Source organism: Antechinus flavipes, chromosome 4 (assembly GCF_016432865.1).
Source record: "Antechinus flavipes isolate AdamAnt ecotype Samford, QLD, Australia chromosome 4, AdamAnt_v2, whole genome shotgun sequence".
NCBI classification, from domain to species: Eukaryota; Metazoa; Chordata; class Mammalia; order Dasyuromorphia; family Dasyuridae; genus Antechinus; species Antechinus flavipes.
The window spans coordinates 107,398,984-107,419,727 of NC_067401.1; the positions used below are offsets into that span (position 1 = coordinate 107,398,984).

At 37.4% G+C, this 20,744-nt stretch overlaps 1 protein-coding gene and 1 pseudogene across 1 annotated transcript; both read right to left on the bottom strand.

Annotated features, from left to right (window-relative positions):
• Nucleotides 1–14,979: 14,979 nt before the first annotated feature.
• Nucleotides 14,980–17,242, bottom strand: LOC127561314 (eukaryotic translation initiation factor 4B-like; annotated as a pseudogene).
• A 1,279-nt stretch (nucleotides 17,243–18,521) lies between these two features.
• LOC127561315 (olfactory receptor 10K1-like) lies at nucleotides 18,522–19,484 on the bottom strand. Its single transcript, XM_051996597.1, has one exon. It carries the CDS (start codon nucleotides 19,482–19,484, stop codon nucleotides 18,522–18,524), a length of 963 nt encoding a protein of 320 aa, XP_051852557.1.
• Nucleotides 19,485–20,744: the final 1,260 nt, after the last annotated feature.

The window sequence follows — 20,744 nt, forward strand, 5'->3', positions numbered from 1 at the left end:
AAACTTCAAGAATCAGTCAAACAAAAACAAAAAAAAAATGAAAAAATTGAAGAAAATATGAAATATATCCTAGGAAAAAAACAACTGACCTGGAAAATAGATCTAGGAGAAACAATCTAAGGATTATTGGACTTCCTGAAAGCCATGATGAAAAAAAGAACCTAGACATTATCTTACAGAATATCATAAAAGAAAAATACGCTGATAGTTTAGAATCAGTAGGTAAAGTAGCCATCAAAAGAATTCGCTGATCACCTCCTGAAAGAGATCCTAAATTAAATCCCCAAGGAATATTGTGGCTAAATTTCAAAACTATCGCCCCAAGGAAAAGATATTGCAAGCAGCCAGAAAGAAACAATTTAAATTCTGAGGATCTGCAATTAGGATTATCCAGGACCTAGCAGCTTCCAATTTAAAAAAATCAAAGAGCCTGGAATCTGATATTCCAAAAGGCAAAGGAACTTGTTTTACAATCAAGAACTTGTTTTACAAGCTATCCAGCTAAACTGAGCATTATCTTTTAGGGAAGAACATGGACATTCAATAATATAGGTGAATTTCATCTATTTCTAAAGAAAAAATTAGAATTGAACAAAAATTTGAATATCAAAGACAGAATTCAAGAGAAGCATAAAAAGGCAAAAAGGAAAGAACTCTTGAGAACTATATTTCTGTTATGAGTATACTTAGAAAATGTGCATATAATTTGATTTTATTAGGTAACATGAAAAAGAAACTAGATGTGAAAAGGGGATTGTACTGAGAAAAGAGGGAAAAGGAGGTAAAATAAGGAAAATTACATCTCACAAAGAGGCAAAAAAAAAAAAAAACCTATTGTAATTGAGGGAAAGGAGGGAAGGGGATGAGTATTGTGTGAATCTTATTCTTATCATAGTTGAGTCAAAGAGATAATATCAGACATATTTGATTTCACAAAGAAACTTGTCTCACCTTATAGGGAAATGGGAGGGGAGAGGAAGAAAAGAAAGGGAAAGACTAATAGAAGGGAAAACAGAAGTATTAGGGGACAGGTGCAAAAAATGGGGAGGGGCTTTAAAGGGGGAAGACTGTTTGAGGGAGGTGGTCATCAAAAGCAAAATACTGGGGAAGAGGGAAGGGAGAAAGGAAAGATAAAGCATAACTTAGGGTAAATAAAATGGCAGGAAATAAAGAATTAGTTATTTTAACTAATTTATGTTGGAATGGAATGAACTCTCCCATAAAACAGAATCAGATAGCAAACTGGATTAAAAGCCAGAATCCTACAATATGTTGTTTACAAGAAACACAATTAAAGAATAGTGATACATACAGAGTAAAGGTAAAGGGCTGTAGTAGAATCTAGTATGCTTTAGGTGAAATAAAAAAAGCAGGCTAGCAATCCTGATCTCAGATCAAGTAAAAGCAAAGATAGATCTAATTAAAAGAGATAAGGAAGGAAACTATATTTTACTAAAAGGTACCACAAATAATCAAGCAATATCCATACTAAACATCTATGCACCAAGTGGTATAGCATCCAAAATACTAGAGGAGAAGTTAAGAGAGATGCAAGAAGAAAGAGACAGCAAAATTATACTAGTGGGAGATCTCAACCTTGCTCTCTCAGAATTAGATAAATCGAACCACAAAATAAATAAGAAAGAAGTTAAGGAGGTGAACAAAATGTTAGAAAAGTTAGGTATGATAGATCTTTGGAGAAAATTTAATGGAGACAGAAAGGTGTTTACTTTTTTCTCAGCGATTCAAAGAACTTCTACAAAAATTGACCATCTGTTAAGGCATAAAAACCTCAAAATCAAATTCAGAAAGGCCAAAATAGTAAATGCATTTTTTTTCAAATCATGATGCAATAAAAACCACACAGAAATATAAAGCCAGGAGAAAATAGACCAAAAGTTAATTGGAAACTTAATAATCTAATCCTAAAGAATGAATGAATTGAAACAGCAAATCATAGACACAATCAATAATTTCATCCAAGAGAATGACAATAATGAGACAACATACCAAAATTAGTAGAATACAGCCAAAGCAGTTATAAGGGAAATTTTACATCTCTAGATTGCTTACTTGTATAAAATAGAGAAAGAAAAGACCAATGAATTAAGTTTACAACTAAAAAAGATAGGGAAAAAAAACAAATTAAAAACCCTCAATTAAATACCAATTTTGAAATTCTGAAAATAAAAGAGGAGATTAATAAAATTTAAAATAAGAAAACAATTGAATTAATAAATAAAACTGAGTTGTTTTATGAAAAAACAATAAAATAAATAAAGCTTTAGTTAATTTGATTAGAAAAAGGCAAAAGAAAATAAAATTGTTAATCTCAAAAATGAAAAGGGAAAACTTTCCACCAATGAAGAGAAAATTAGAGTAATAATTTGGAGTTATTTTGCCCAACTTTATGCCAATAAATCTGATAACTTAAATGAAATGGAGGAATATCTACAAAAATATAGATTGCTCAGGTTAACAGAAGAGAAAATAAATTATTTAAATAGTCCCATTTGCACACAGGTACTAATCTTCTCTGAACACAACCTATATCCTAAAGGAGCTTACATTTTAATGAAGAAGACAGCACATTAAAGGGAGCTGAAAAGCAGGTAGGTAATGAAGAGGAATGTATGCTGTAGAGTCAGGAGCTGCCCTGGTTAAAGGTAAACATGGATAACAGGGTATCTTCTTTAAAGAGATCGCCAAAGGAGAAACTTATCAAATTTAAGAAACAGAAGTTGAAACATCAGGGTGGGTCTCCTGTGTGAAAAGGCAGCTGGGGTACAAGTTGAAAAGTAGGTGGGAGAGCATAGATAAGAAAAACAAAGATTACAAAGATTGATAGTGATTGTCCTTCAAAGAGAACAAAAATAGCATCCTTGTATTAGTGTCCAGGTACTCTGTGTCCAACTGGTGATCAGACCAAGATGAGCAATGGAAGATTCTACTACAGATGAGGTATACATGGTCCATATGAACATTTCAAGTACAGAAATATCTAAATTTGCTCATCTCATATATTCCTTTGACCTATTGCAATTTTGCTTTGCTCATAAAGGGTCTTATGTCATGGTGATCAGTTCTGTGCCCCTGTCTTCCATATCTCATGTGATTCCATAATTGTTCAGAGAGACCTGGAGAGTGTCTTTATATTACTTCTTCTGCCCTCCATGTGAGCTTTTGCCTTCTGTGAGATCTCTGTAAAATTCTCTTTCAAGCAAATGCACATTTGGCTTTAGAACAATTTGTCCAGTCCATTATAATAGCAGTCTTTGCTGTAGAGTTTGAATGTTTGACAGTTTACTCAGAAGAGGACTTTAGTATCTGGTATCCAGTTTTGCCAGGTGATCTTCAAAATCTTCTTAAGGCAATTCAAATGGAAGAGTATCTATTTCCTGGGATGGTGCTGATAGACTGTCCAGGTTTCACAGAGGTTAAGGATTTGCCCAAAGCCACATAGATAGAAGTGGGCAAAGCTGGGATTTGGAAGACCTCCTTAGATATCAAATCCAGTATTCTTTCTATTGTAGCATAGTGCTACCCTATATCAAATGAGAACAAACTAATATTGCAAAAGTCTGTGAGCTGTGGTCTCAGCCATGTGGTTATTTTCTGCAGTGAGGAGGAAATTAGCTTCTCCATACTTTCTTATCTTGCATAATTCTTGTCCATGTTTTCCTACAAATTCTCCATAGAGAATCTACCAAATGTTCTGAAAGGCTTTCCTTTAGATTAGAGAATCTTAATTTTCTTTATGACATGGATTTCTTTGGCCATGGATGTGCTAATGAATATATAACAAGCTCTTTAAGGGGGAAAAAGTGTTCTCTAAATACTTTTAAGCTTAATCTTCATTTAACACTTTTGTATCTCTTTCTTAAACCTAAACAAACCAAAACACAATGAATCAAATCCTGATCATTAGAATTTGCTAATTACTATGATACAAATACTTACACTAAAAATTTAATTGTTTTTATTAGCCAGTCTGAACTGGTGTTTAAACCTTTTCTATTTGATGATCTGGTGAAGCTTAGAGACCTCTTCACAGAAGAATTGAAATAATTGAAAAAAAATGCTAAAATTCAGTTAGGGGTTAATAAAAGTAATGACATAAAATTTGCAATCCATCCAGAAACTCTTTAAAGGGCCATGAATTCCAAATTAATAGCCCCTTTTCTTCATCTTTTGACATGCTATAGGTACTAAGGAATAATTTGACAATCTATTTTTTTTTCCATTTTATTTTTAATTAATTAATTTATTTAAAACTTCCAATAGAAAATAAGAAAAAAAATAGAAAAAGGAAAAAAAAAACAAGAAAAAACACTATCATATACCCAGCAGTACAAAAGGGAGGAATCAAAATATACAATAATAAATTTCCATTTCAAGAAAGCATATATAACAGAAGACATTATATTCATGACTTCCTACCTTTTCTTTGCTTCCTTACAGTTTATCCTTTTGTTTTCTGCTGTACACTTTTAATTTTATTCTCTTTTTTCTGCTTTTAACCCCCTACTTCCTCCAAACAAGCTACAGTTAAATAAAACATACATATATGTATGTATGTAAATGTGTATATAATATGTGTATACATATATAAGCATACATACTTATATATGTATATATGTGTATATATTTATATACACTTGCACACATACTCTATATGCATAAATATATCTATACACACACACACACACATATATATATATACTTATAGACTCAAACATATATATGCGTATATACACATAAAAGGCATGCATTTAAACAATATTAATATGGCTGACATATAATGTAGATTTCTCTCTTGTTTGAATGTTTAAATTTGATTTTATCTGAGATCAATGATTAGTAGTTCTACTTTTTTTCTAATACATTCTGCTCCTGATCATTGTTATTATGTTTGTCTGTAATGGGCTGAGGCTTGAGTTGATGCACTGAGGTCCCAAGCACATGAGGCTAAATAGTAATTGGACCATACTCTATTAATAGATAAGCTTGGAGAGAGAATGGCCCCCACCCACTCTTTGTGCAAGTCCTGATGTGTTGTATAGGAAATGACGATTTTGGTGGGTGGAGGCAGGGGAGTGGAGAAGGAAGGGGAGGAGAGACCTTTGGGACGGCCATTGCCACAGTTGCCGACACAGTTGCCTCCATGGTTGCCTCGGCTCGCGTCGCTCTCTCTTAGCTGGCTTCCTGTCGCAACTGCCTATATTTGCTATCGCAATCTTTCTTGCCTATATTTGCTATAGCAATCTTTATTCACCTCTTCGCTTCAATAAATATTGAAGATTTTCCCCTTAACCTGAATTCCTGACTCCGGCTGACTTTAAATACGCGGTCATTACATTTGGCGCCCAAGCGTGGGAACCAAGGACCCTACTTTCACTGAAGAAGTCTCCAGTGACCAGGAACTTAGGTGAGTATAAGACAAACAGGGAACTTATTTTCTTAAAGACTAAAGCAGTAACTTTTTGGCTGAAATGGGACAGATCCTAGGTAAAGATTCTCCATCCCCCACCCCAAACCCCCCAACCCCTGCCCCACCCAGGAGTGGTGTTATAAAAAGCCTGCGTGACCTGATAGAAGAGGAAGGGCTAGTTGTATCTTGGGAACACGCAGCTAAACTTTTGAGTACATTAAAACTTACCTCCCCTGGGTTCTTAGAGGAAGAGCAAATCTCTCTGGGTAACTGGGCATTGGTTGGTCAACAGATCTCTGATTATAACATTGACAACCCTCAGTCAGTTCCCTTCGAGGCATTCTATTTATACAATACGATACAGATGGCCTTAAAATACCGTACTAGTTTTAGGAGAAAAGGAAAAAACTCTAAGAATGGCCAAATGCGGAAGCCTGAGGTAAAGGAGGAAGACAAAGAACAGATTAATGGCCTTATCCCCACAGGGCATGAAGACTTAAGTGAGGCTCAAGGGCGGGGTGAATCTGAGGCAGCTTTAGCCCCACCTGAGGAGCAGGTAATTGACTCTCCTCCATCAACTCCACCCTCTGGGATGGAGGGAGGAGGGGTAGTGGGGGGGGCAGTGACAGCACCAGCACCTCCCCCCAGCATCCAGCCCCTCCCCCACAGCGTCCAGCTGCTCCTTTGAGTAGATTGCAAAAGGCACTAATTAAGGCCAAAGAAGAAGGGAGAAATGTATTGGAAATCCAACACCACATTTTTCCAGTTATTCAACAGTTTGATTCTTCAGGTCAAGAAAGTAGAAGATACTCTCCTTTTGATATAGATATCCTCAAAGACCTGAAAAAAGCTTGCACTCTTTATGGGGCTACATCAGCTTATGTTAAGATGCTATTACAAAATTTGTCTTTTGAAATCTTGACCCCTGATGACTGGAAATCTATAGCAAAGATATGCCTAGAACCTGGACAAAACTACTTGTGGCTTTCTGAATATAGTGAGCTCTGTAGGATACAAGCCCAACAAAATAGTCAAAGTGGAGTTCATGCTGCAATCACCTATGACCTACTTACAGGTACAGGTCCTTATGCAAATGTCGCAGCACAAATTAATTATTCTGTAGCAGCATATGAGCAAATTGCTGTTAATGCTATCAAAGCATGGGCTTCCCTCCACAATAAAGACGACAAGAGGGGGGCCTTCACAAAAATAACACAAGGGCCAAATGAACCCTTTGCTGACTTTGTGGGACGCTTGCAGACAGCTATCACAAGAACAAATGGAGAAAATCCAATAACAGATGTTTTGATAAGGCAACTTGCTAAGGAAAATGCTAATGAGGTTTGCAGAAGAATTATACTAGGACTGCGCAGGGATGCTCCTTTAGAGGAGATCATAAGACGCTGTGCCACAGTGGACACAGGTGCCTTTTATACCCAGGCTATGGTGCAGACTTCCCAAAATTCAAACATGGGAAGACAGAATCCCTCTTGGCAAGGGACTTCCAGAGAGACTCGTAGATGCTTTCAGTGTGGAAAAGTAGGGCATCTGAAAGCTCAATGTTGGTATAGAGATAGAATGGGAAAACAAGGTGGGAGAACAAGACCCCAAACCCCATGTCCAAAATGCAACAGAGGCTTCCATTGGGCCTCAGAATGCAGACAGATTCAGGGAAACGGGATGAGGGGCCCAGCCCCAGGGCCCAAGGCAAAAAACACTTGGGGCATGATGGCAGCCAATGGTGCACCCAGGGAGGGCCTAGAAATCCAGTATCCAGACATGACCAATCAGCCAGAAAGCCATATGATGGGAGAAGGGGATTACACAGTCAACCAGCCAGGAAGCAACCTGATGGCAGAAGGGAATTACAATTGGGGAGAATAGAGCTGTATGCAGCTGGGACAACTGAGATACCCCCTGGAAAGGTGAAATCTGTTCCTCTCCAGCCTATGGATCCCTTACCTCCAGGCACAGTAGGCTTGACCATTTCACCTCCTTTTTGTATGTACAAAACAGTGTCCATCCACACACTGATGTGGGAAACTGGGGAATGTGTAGATAATATCCCAGTCACTAATACAGGTAGACAATGTGTGACTTATCACCCAGGAGACGTAGTAGCATCAGGTTTACTCATACAGAATCCTAATAAGCAACCTGGTGATAGTCACCCAGGTTCTGACTCCAGACCACAAAATCCAGGAATTTACTGGACAGCAGCTGTAACGGCTGACCGACCTATGCTCACTATCTATATAAATGGCCTACCATTGGAAGGATTGGTAGACACAGGTGCGGATCGTACAGTTATTAGAGGTGCCAATTGGCCCAGTCACTGGCCAAAGATTAAAGCAGACACCTATATGTCTGGAGTAGGAGGATCAATAGCAGCTGAAGTTAGTGCTGCCCCTATGAGATGGACTTTTGAAGGCAAAACAGGAGTTTTTACTCCTTTTATAGTTGAAAAACTCCCCATCAATCTGTGGGGAAGAGATGTTTTACAACAATTAGGGTTAAAAATGAGTACTTCGGTTTTTTAAGCAGGGCTGCTGTTGAAGGCCTGCCAACACTTTCACCTGTTCCTATCCAATGGAAAACTGATACACCAGTGTGGATAGAACAGTGGCCCTTGGGTAGCGATAAAATTCAGGCCTTATTAGATATAGTACAGGAACAGCTTGAACAAGGACATTTACAACCTTCTCTAAGTCCTTGGAATTCCCCAGTGTTCGTTGTAAAAAAGAAATCAGGAAAATGGAGGATGCTCACTGATTTAAGAAAAGTAAATGAACAGATGGAAACTATGGGAACTCTTCAGCCTGGACTTCCATCTCCTACTCAATTGCCTAGAGAGTGGCCTCTTTGGGTCATCGATATTAAGGATTGTTTCTATTCTATCCCTCTGGATAAGGAGGATATGAAAAGATTTGCCTTTTCAGTGCCCAGCGTTAACTTAGCTGAGCCTTATAAAAGATATGAATGGACAGTTTTGCCACAGGGAATGAAAAACAGCCCCACTATGTGTCAAATGTATGTTGCTGCTGCTCTTGCTCCAATAAGAAAAGCATTTCCAAAAGTAATACTATTACATTATATGGATGATATATTGGGATGTGCACCTGAGGAACAAAATGTTAGAAGCATGTCTACAAAAGACCATAGAAACACTAAGATACTACAAATTATATATAGCTGAAGAGAAAATTCAAAGACATGCTCCTTTTCAATATTTAGGATATGAAGTATACCCTAAGGTGCTTACAGTACAAAAACTGTCCTTAAGAACAGAGAAGCTAAACACCTTAAATGATTTTCAGAAATTGATAGGAGATATCCAATGGATGCGACCAGTGTTAGGCTTGACTACCTATCAGTTACAACCATTATATGATATTTTAAGGGGAGACAGTGCTTTAAATTCACCACGCCAGCTTACAAAAGAAGCTCAAGAGGCTTTGAGAGAAGTTGAACTGGCTTTATCCAATGTGGTTGAGAGAGTCACTCAAAAACCCTTGGAAATAACAGTTTTTGCCACACAAGAGGCACCCACAGCAGTCCTTCATCAAGGAGACAGTGTGATAGAGTGGGTGAACCTCCCGGCACAACCAGAACAAAGCCTTACTCCTTACCCAGTGCTTGTGGCTAGAATTTTGTTAAGGCCATTAAGCGAGCAGTACAATTATCTGGGGCAAGACCTGATAAGATATACACCTTTTACACCAATACACAAATTAATGTGTGTTGTGAGACCATCCCAGAGTGGCAAATTTTATTAGCCATGGCTCCTAATTTTATACATGGGTCTCCATTAAAGATAACCAGACTTTTACATAATTGGCGATGGATTCTTGAAGAAAAAGTTTCTAAAGTTCCCCTTAAAGGACCAACTATCTTTACAGATGCATCCAAACACAATATTTGTGCTGTATACTCTCATGATTTAACCATAAAGAGAGTAGTCAGAACTCCTTTTCAGTCCACTCAGCAGAACGAATTGTATGCAATCATGTTAGCTCTCGCTTATTACCCAGGAGACATAAATATAATATCTGATTCAGCCTATTCAGTAGGTGTGGTACAAAGAATTGCCACAGCCCAAATAAAATTTGCAGCTTCTAATATATATCAGCTCTTTAAGGAACTTCAGGAGCAAGTGAGAAAACATCCAGGTAAGATTTATATCTTGCATGTCCACTCACATAGTGGACTCCCAGGCCCTATTTTTGATGGGAACTCAAAGGCAGATAGCCTTTTAACTATGTTGGCCAGTACACCTTTATTTCAGGAGGCCCAGGAATCCCATTCTAAGTACCATCAGGCTGCTCGAGCTTTGCGTTTACAATTTGGGATTACAAAAGAGGAAGCTAGGAGCATAGTAAAAAGCTGTACAGCTTGCCTTCCTTTCCATGCTCCTACACTGCCTCCAGGGAAGAACCCTCGTGGTTTGAGACCCAATGAAATCTGGCAAATGGATGTGACCCATTATAAATCTTTTGGTCGTCTGTCTTTTATCCATGTTGTGGTAGACACCTTTTCAGGATTCACTTTTGCCGTACCAGCAGCAAAAGAGACAGCCCGAGTGGTCACTGAATTCCTCATGCAAGCATTTGCCATTATGGGTGTGCCACAAGCAATAAAAACAGACAATGGTCCTGCATACACCTCCAAACATTTTGCACACTTTTGTGCACAGTATAAGATTTTACACACCACTGGCATACCCTTTAATCCTCAAGGACAGGCAATAGTAGAGAGGAGAAACAGAGATATTAAGACGCTGCTCCAAAAACAAAAGAAAGGGGGAGCCACAGGTAACCCTAGAGAGCTTCTAAATCTAGCACTTTATACTATTAACTTCTTGATTTTTGACAAAGATGCACTGGCTCCGGCAGACAGGTTTTATAACCCACCGGAAGGGCAATGTCCAGTGCGAGCAGCTCCACTATCTTTAGATAATCGCCAGGTGATGTGGAGAGACCCAGAAAGTGGTGAATGGAAGGGACCAGATAGGCTAACTGCTTGGGGGAGAGGGTTTGCTTGTATCTCTACAGGTGGAGAAGGAATCAGATGGGTGCCAACGAGCCGTATTCGCCTTGTCCATCACAAGAGAGACGGAGCAGACCCTTGAAACGAAGGAGAAGACCCAAGAAACATCGGGTGGTTCTGTTGCTGATTGTGCTCACCATTGAAAGAGTGTGGCAGTTATGGCGTTTGACTCATGGACATAGAAAATCATTGGACTTCAAAACCCTCAGAAATCATTGGATTCTCTGAGACATAAGATTGTTGTAGGACTTTAAAGCCCTCAGGAATCATTGGATTTTCTGAGAAATGATAAGACTGTTACAGGACTTCAAAATCTGCTGGAATCATTGGCTTCCCTAAGACATAAAAAGACTTTTGCTGGACTTCAAAAATTTGGGGGGATCATTGGATTCCCTGATATGTGAAGCAATGGACAATAGACTGGTTTTGGACTATCTCTTGGCTGCTGAAGAGGTGTATGTGTGACTGCTGTTTACATACTCTCCTTCTAGGACTTCTGGCAATCTTTTACATCATAATGTTGATTTATATTGTTTGTTATACCGTTACTTGGGTGCATAATTCATGTTTGTTATAACACATCAAGCCTGCACTGACTGTGGGGAGAGTCATCACTAATAGTCTCTGCGTTGTTGCTATGTGCTATGTGTTCCCATGCTGATGGGTTTGTGCATAATAAGACCCTTGAGCCCAGAAACCTGCTAGCAACCCCCACTTCCCTTTGGTGCTTTTCATCTCCCTTCCTGAGATGTCAGGGAGGGCGTGATTATCTCCTTTTTAGTGCTTTCACCTCCCTTCCTGAGAAGTCAGGGGGGTCGTGATCACTTCCTTTTCGGTGCTTTCACCTCCTTTCCTGAGAAATCAGGGAGGGTGTGATCACCTCCCCTTGGGGGCTCTGACCTCCCTGAAGAGTCAGGGATGGCATGATCACCTGTGTTCTAAAACAAAAGAAAGCGGGAGATGTAATGGGCTGAGGCTTGAGTTGATGCACTGAGGTCCCAAGCACATGAGGCTAAATAGTAATTGGACCATACTCTATTAATAGATAAGCTTGGAGAGAGAATGGCCCCCACCCACTCTTTGTGCAAGTCCTGATGTGTTGTATAGGAAATGACGATTTTGGTGGGTGGAGGCAGGGGAGTGGAGAAGGAAGGGGAGGAGAGACCTTTGGGACGGCCATTGCCACAGTTGCCGACACAGTTGCCTCCATGGTTGCCTCGGCTCGCGTCGCTCTCTCTTAGCTGGCTTCCTGTCGCAACTGCCTATATTTGCTATCGCAATCTTTCTTGCCTATATTTGCTATAGCAATCTTTATTCACCTCTTCGCTTCAATAAATATTGAAGATTTTCCCCTTAACCTGAATTCCTGACTCCGGCTGACTTTAAATACGCGGTCATTACATTTGTCTATATCCCTTTTCCTTTCCCTGCTAACTCTTCTACTTTAGTTCTACTCCTTAACTTGCCTGGCTATTACTTAACCTTCCCTTACCTATGAATTCCGCTCTCATTTTCTCTCCTCTTCCTTTCCTTTCCTTGATCCTACTCCCATTTATCTACACAACTTGTCCTACGCTTTAAATCTATGCACCATTTTATATTCCACCTTATCCTATTCCCTCCCTGTTCTTTATACATCTTTCAGGGTGTTATACCCTTCATGATATATAGATATATATATATAGATATGGATATATAGATAAAATGTATATATAGATACATTTATCTACATATCCATATCTATATATCTATATATATCTATATATCACACTAATGGCTTAATATCATATATAAAACATAAAGAGTTTGTTCTTATTGAGTCCCTTGAAATTAGTCTTTGATGTTATATGTTAAATTTTCTATTGATATCAGATTTGTTTAAGAAAGAATCTAAAAACCTGAGAGTTCATGGAGTGTCCATTTTTTTCTTTCATTATACTTACTTTTTTTGCTAGATATAAATGTTTTTGACCACAGGCTTAGTTCTTTTGATTGTCAATATATATTATTCCAGAACCTGTGATCTTTTATTGGAGTAGCTGATAAATCCTATACAATTCTTTTTATTAATCAATTTTTTAAAACACAATAAGAAAAAAAAAGAGAAAGGGAATTAAAAAACAAAAACAAAAACAAAAAAGAACATTGTCATGTACCCAGCAGAATATCAGGGAGGATTTAAAATGAATAATAATGCATCACCAGTTCAATTATATATATATATATATATATATATATATATATACACACACACACACACACATATACATATATATACACATATACATACACACACATATATATATACAAGAAATTACATTCATGAGTGTCCCTCTTTTCTTGCTTATAAATTGTTCTTTTTTTTTCTCTGTTGTGCACTTTTTTAACTTTATTTTTTTCCCCTTTAATCCTCCTACCTCTCCCCTGCAGACTATAGGTAAGAAAGGATATATTTATGTAGACATATGGACATGTATATATAAGTACCACACATACATATACACACACATTTCTTTTCTATCACGGCTAATTCCTTGCTTTAATTTTTCTCCTTAATTTGCCTTGCTATTACTTAACTTTCCCCACCCATGGATCCCTCCCTTATCTTCTCCCCTACCTTTTCCTTCCCTCTTCATCCCATTCTCATTGATTATCTTATTGCCTGTCCCCTTATTTCTTTGTAGATTTTGAAGGGTACTATAACTTCATGGTATATATGCTTGTGATATTGCTTGTTTAACTCAGTCCCAATGTGAGTAGATTTTCAGAATTATGCTATCTCCTCCTCCCTCTAATGCCTCTGTGTCTGTTCTTCCTCTGCATCTCATTTTTATAACATTATTACTATTTTTGCTTAAATCTGTCCCAATCTTTCTTTTCAGCTACCCTATTGATGATGTCAGTCTTAAACATATGGTACACATTTCCCATGTTAAAAAACATAAACAAATTATCCATGTTAAGTTCTTTGTAACTGATCTTTGGTATTGGCTCTAAATATTATATATTAAAATTTCTATTCAATTCAGATAGAAAGTGCTGGAAATCTGCAAGTTTATTGAATGTTCATTTTTTTTCATTCAATATTATGGATAATTTTGCTAGATATGGTTTGAAGGCCTACTTCTTTTGATTGTTATAGGTATGATTCCAGAACCTTCAGTCTTTTATTGTGGATACTGATAAGTTCTGTACAATTCTAAATGTAACTCCAACATATTAGATTTTTTTTTTTTTTGGTTCTTGTAAATTTTGTTCCTTGATCCAGGGATTTTGAAATTTAGTAATAATGTTTTTGTGTGTTTTCCTTGTAGGATCTCTTTGAGGTGCTAATTAATGGATTTTATTCTATTTCTTTCCTCTTTTATCCACTTCAGAACAATTTTCTTTATTTCTTGTATTATTGTATCCAAGTTCTTTTTTGGCCACAGTTCTCTTATGTTTTCTCTTCTCGAACTGTTCTTCCAAATCTGTGTTTTCCTTATGTTTCATATTTTCTTTTATTTTTTTCATTCTTTATATTTTGTTTTGCTGTTTCTTGTTCTTTTATAATTTCACAAACTTCTTATTCAATTCTAATTTTCAAAGAATTGTTTTCTTCTTTAAGGCTCTGTATCCCCTTTTCTAATTGATTGACTTTCTTTTCATAATTTTCTTGGTTCTTTTTTTTTTTTAGTTTTTCCTCAATCTGTCTTATTTGATTTTTAAATCTTTTATTTGAGTTTTACAAATTCTTTCTGAGCAGGTAGCCATTTAACCTTACTCCTTTGGGCTAAAAGAGGCTTTTTTACTTCAACATCTTCCTCTGAATATGGTCTTCCCTGGAATTCCCTATTCCCAATGGTTAAATTTCTCCTATGCCATCTCATTTTTAATGAGAATTTATTAGTGTAACCAGCTCTAATCCTAAAATGTGTGTGTGTGTGTGTGTGTGTGTGTGTGTGTGTGTGTGTGTGTGTGTGTAGGGGGGAAGAATGGTGCCTCTGGCTTCACTTCAGCTCTCTTCTCTGGCCTGGAACCCTAAACCAAGACTCCCATCCTCCTCTAAGTGTTTATAGGGAATCCCTGTACCTGCCACACTGTCCAGGAGGTAAAGTTCTAGTTCAGGCTGAGATTTTCCCTGAGCCTAGTTAGTCCCAGGGCTCCTAGCTTGGTGTTTGCATGGCACTATCCTGGAGTGTAAATACACAGTTCATAACAGTTAAATCTTGATTCTGGAATCTTTCTTCTTGTCTTCTTGGATTGTCTCTGGAGGATCCCTGTTTTTATTTTGTATTTGTTTGAGAAATCTAAAGAGCTTGGAATTCTCTAACCTATTCTCTCCCTGTTTCCAGAATTGTCCAGCCATCTATTTTTAACTAATCATTCTCATTATATGACTAGACCACTTCCTTTTCTTCTTAATCACTTCCTTGATTATCTCATACTTCACTCCTTTTTTGTACAAACTATAATTGATTAGGAAAAAAAATTTTCCAGAAGACGGTAAATATTATTTTGTCTTATCTGCATAGAGGTTTGATTTGTTCTTGAATGTTACAGGCTGGTGAGAGAGATAGGGGAAAAGCACAAGATATATAGTCTTCACTCTTGTTTTCATCTTCACCATTAATAGAGAAAATTGCACATTTGCTTACAGAACTGTGTAATGTTCTTCTCTAAAATATAATGTTCTCTGGGAGCAGATTTCTTGTGGAGCTTCTGGGAGCAGCTTTAGTTTCAGTTCAGTGTAATCACCCCAAATGCAGCCAGGAATTAAAGTCCAAATCCTTTATTGTCTTCTTCCTTGGGTCCAGTTAGCTTTCTTAGAGGTTTATCTCTCTCCTTGGTTCCAAGAGCTACTGCCGCTAATCCTTTGCCTCTGCCAGCTTCAGCCTCTCCTCTTCCAAATGTCTCCAGCCAGCACAAAGGTGGAAGTTGGAATGAATCTGACTCCACCTCTAACAGTGGGCTTCTATCCTAGTGGACTTGTCCTTTAGTGGGATCCTTCTTATATATGCTCTCTTAAAGGTGTGAATCTTGTGGAACTCTAATAAGTACTAAGTACATTAGTGAACTAGAGAACTGTTAAGTACCATGCTACATTAGATAATTATTGTCTATCAATTCCACTGTCTTAGTATCTTGTAAGAATCATAACAGAACTGAATTTAGAAGCCAGATTTTCTTCAGAATTCTTTGGTTCAGATACAGGTCTTGAATTTTGATCTTTTCTGCCATATTCCTATTTCCAATAGTCTACTTGCTCCATTCACTGGATCATGGTTGGAGTTCCCACTTTCGCCTTTTACCACATTCACTCCATCTAATTTGTTCTTATCGTTCCTAAATATTAACTGGTTCTTCTGTGGATTGCTGAGATGTTACTTTTCCTCCACAACTTCTGGTAGGATCTTGCTCTGAAGAATCTGAGTTCTAAGATTGGATAGAAGGATTGAAGCTACAGTACACCCAGGTATTTTCCTTTGATGGGAGTGCAGACATCATCTTTAAAAGAAGTTGATCTAATTTAGAAGGCTTGAGTCCTCATCCTTATTATTATAATTATTATTATTTTCTGAAGATTTCTCACTCTGCATCCTTCTGTTATTTCCACCAAATGGAACTGTAGTTCCAGTCTGTGAAGACTGATTTCTGATCCTAAGATTCCTTACTTCATCAATTTGGATATCACTCCCAAGATCATCTTTCTAATCTTGCTTCCTCCAGCTGATACTGTCATTTCTCTTGCTTCTTTTGTTGTCATTCCTCTACTTTTCATTCTCTGGAACCTGTGAACTCTGTCTTTGCTCTTCTAAAGATGGAGGCAGCTTGGCTACAGTATAAAGTACTAGCTGATGAATTTCCATTCTTGGGTGCATTTCAGGGCTTCTGATTCAGTTTGAGTCACTGAGAAGAACCTCTGTCTTCCACCTAAAATCATCCTAGCTATAATCATCTCCTGAGTTTCATGACCAATCAACTTGTCTATCTTAATGGTAGCCACAATCAAATGCTCTTCTGCCATTGCCTATCCTAGAATCAGTCTCTATCATGTCTATACAGCCCCTATTATCACATATCAATCCATGTCCCATCAAGGACTGTCATGGTACTGGTTTGAATCATAATGATCATAATACTTGTCTCCAAAGCTATTATCACCCCGGTGAGGAGGTAGTCATCACAGCTGTCTTTGGCGTTGCAAGCTCTCAAGCCTGTATTGATTTTGTCAGCACCCTAATTTTGATCCTGACCATAGCCAAAGTAATTATCATCTCAGTCTTTAACCTGTGCTTGATCAGCAATATCCCCTCATATTCTTCTGCTGTCTGTAGACTCTTCATTCAGGCTCAAAACAGTGAGCAGCAAATCTGAGTTCTCAAACTAAAAGTATTCAAAACCTTTCAACCTTTCAGAATTGCTGGGCAATCCCAGCAAATCATATATACTATACTGATATTCAGTTCTCTAAAGAACTCCTTGATAGAATCCTGTCACCTGATAGGGCAAGTTCTCTAGAAAAGCAGTGGAGAGTGGTGACTTGGAAGGACAGCTCCAGTAAATATTAGATTCCCAAGCATGTTGTAGAGCAGTGGGCAAGATAGAACAATCAATTGGAGGTGTCCTGTAAATGTTGTCATCATAACTATGACAAGTAATGAAAACATATCCTTCCAGGTCATTGATTTCATCAGCTCAGCTGACTGGTTTGAGCATAAGGGTGATTCCTTCATCACTGGTGCCACAATTCTCAATAAGAAAATTTCTCAAAGTAAGGGTCATATTTTTCTTTTCATCTGAGATCATCATGTTGGGAGAGGGAAAGAGAAGGGCAAAATATTTTTAATGTAGGCTTACATGAAATAATGAAGCATGAAATGAGTAGAACCAAGAGAACATTGTTTACATTAATAGCAATATTGTTTTAAGAATAACTTTGAGTGAATAAAACACTTTTGCTATTGTAATTAACTAAATTAGCTACAAAGGACATGTGAAAGAAAATGGTATCTGCAAACAGAGAAAGAACTGATAAATAGAAGTATGTATAGAATGGTTTTACAGTGTGTGTGTGTGTTTACATACATATGTGTGTCTAATGGTAGTCATCTCAGGGTGAAGAAAGAAAAAAAGGGGTGGGAGGAATCTACAGGATAATTTATTATATATTTAAAGGAATAGCAAGTTGTATATGATAGATTTGTAGTTTTATGTACAATCATCTCATTTTATTATACTAAGTTGTAGAATTCTTGCTTTATTCCATAAATTTAAAATAAAATAAATTTTAAAAATTTAAATGTAAAACTTTATCCACATGTAAAGTATTGGTATTCATCATGAATGAAAGGGAATTTATTACCAAAATTTCATTAAAGGCTACACATGGATTTTATCAAAATAATTCTAATCCCAAAAAATGATTCCAGCTGATCTAGAAAAAAACTAGGTAACTGTGCCTCGTCCTGGATCTACACTCTGATACAAATGAATGAGAACAGAGCAAAGGATCATAAAACCTGAATTAAATTCCTATATTATCTATTAACCAGTTTTGTGACTTAAATTAAGTTACTTCACCTGCCTAGAGCCTTGCTTTTCTCATTGGCAAAATAAAAGGGTTTGACCAAAATATCACTAAGTGTCTCTTCTAGCTTTTCATGGAACAATTTCCAGATCCATGAGAAGTGAATAGAACCCTGGGCTTTAGAGATTCAAAGGGTAGGAAGGGATATGGAAACCATCATGATATGAGCAAAAACTAATAACTTCTATCCCAAGGAAATTGTTGAATATGAATTATAAAAGGATAGGAACTAAAACTCTACAAAGCTAAACTAAAGGAGGGAGATTATAAAATTAGTGTTATGGTTAGCTCATTTCATTTTGCTTAAAAGACAAAATACATCTCTAAATTTATTTCATTCTCACATCTGAAAAGGGTCTATTGTTCAGAGTATATTCTTTTCATTCATCTAACAATGACTCATTGAGACAATCTAATGGGTTCAGATTGCTTGCTCTGATTAATGGCCTTCCAATGATAGGATTAGCAAAAGAATTAAGCAAGGGGGGTATTCCCTGCAATTTTAGGACACAGATTTTGGCCCATTGCTCTCCAAAGAGCTGCTTTGAACTCCTTGTTCCTCAAACTGTAAATCATGGGATTAAATAATGGGGTTAGGATGGTATAGGACACAGATATTAGAGTATCTTGGCTTGAGATGTAATTGGTCTTGGGCCTCAAATAGATAAAAGAGGCACAACCATAGTGGACAGTCACAACAATAAGATGAGAGGCACAGGTAGAGAAGGCTTTGTATCTGCCCACAGTGGAAGGGATCTTTAAAATGGCAGAAATTATATGAATATAGGAGACCAGGATTAACAGCAGAGGAATGACTAGGACCAACACACTAAGCATGAAGATGATCATCTGACTTAGACTGGTGTGATGGGAGGCCAGCTTGAGAACAGGAGAAATATCACAGAAGAAGTGATGGAGCTGGTTGGAGGAATGGAAGGGCAAGTGAAAGACTAGAGAAGTGATGATCAAGGCAACAGTAAAGCCACAGGCACAGGCTGCAGCCACAAGTCCCAGACATGTCCCATGATTCATCAACACTGTGTAGCGGAGAGGGTTGCAGATGGCCACGTAGCGGTCATAGCCCATGGCTGCCAACAGGAAAGAGTGAGAACAGCCGAGGAAGAGAAAGGTCAGCATCTGAACAACACAGCCCAAAAAGGAGATGGTCTTCTTCTGGGACAGCAGATCTACCAGCATTTTGGGCACAATGACAAAGGTGTAGCAGGTCTCAAAACAAGACAGTATTCCAAGAAAGAAATACATAGGAGTATGAAGAGCTCGCTCCAGCAGGATGGTGGACAGAATCACAGCATTGGTACTCAGTGTGAACAAGTAGAGGAGAAGGAACAACACAAACAGTAGTCGCTGAAATCCAGCCAGGGCTGAGAAGCCAAGAAACACAAATTCACTCACAGATGTTTCATTGTTCCTCTCCATAGAGAAAGATCTTCAAGGTAGGTAAAGGAATAACAGGCTATCCAAGAATAGAGACTTAAAAATATTAAGCTTCTTTCACCCTCTGTAATATCTCTGTTCATGAAGCTGGAGAAGAGTCTACAGATGAGCATTTCTTCTCAATAACCATGTTTGATTTCTTACCTTCTCATTTAGCTCATTCCTTATTCCTATGATTATTTAATTTTTTTCTCATTTGCCTTGATCTCACAAGGCCCTGAGCCTTTGGTTTCACAACTTCTATACTTAACCTAGTGGTCTTCTTTGCAGTTTGTTCAAGTTCCCACAAATACTCCTCAGTTCGATTTACATACCTATTACCTTCATTCTCTCCTTCTATATTCTAACATCTTTATCTCAACTTCAATCTTATATCCATTTATTCTACCTAGTCATTTGTTCATTCAAAGGTCTCATAAGATTGAGGTGATGTGAAGTTGTCACCATTTATCAAGATTGAGAACTCTTCAACTGAAACTAATGAAAAGAGAACCCATACCAGCAAAATCATAGAACTCTAAATTTAGAGTTGGAAAAGATCTCAGACACCATATAGTCCAATTCATCTAATTTTGCAAATAAGGAAAAAGAGGTCTACTGAAGTTGTTTCTTCACTATATAACACAGGCAGGAAACAACAGATATGCAACTTGAACACAGATCCTCTTACTCTTTTCATTATGTTATGCTATCTTTTTTTAATTTTTTTAATTATAACTTTTTATTGACAGTATTATGATATTTCTTAATAAATTCTCAAAATTGTTATTTTCTTTTTAGATCGATTTCATTGTGTTTTACACTTTTCTTATATAAAACTTGCATTCAGTTACAATCTCACCTTATTCAGGTGGGACCACTTTTCCCAACTGGTCTATATCACACATACACACACACACACACACACACACACACACACACACACACACACTTCTGATTGAGAGTTTGTGTGTACATGTGCATGCCTATGTATGTGTGAGTGATGTGTGTGGTGAGTCATAATCCTATTTGGAGTTTTTTGGCAAAAATACTGAAGCTTTTTATATTTTTTTCAAAAGCATCAAACAGATTATTTAAAAGATTAAATTCTACCTCAGATATTAACCTGGCTAGCCTCCATTTCCTTATCTGAAAAATGAAAATAAAACTCTAATGCTTATTACCAACATCACCGAGTTAAGATGAGAAAAATGTTCTAAAGTTCTAAAACCTATGTAAATTTGTGTTATTTTATTTACCAAG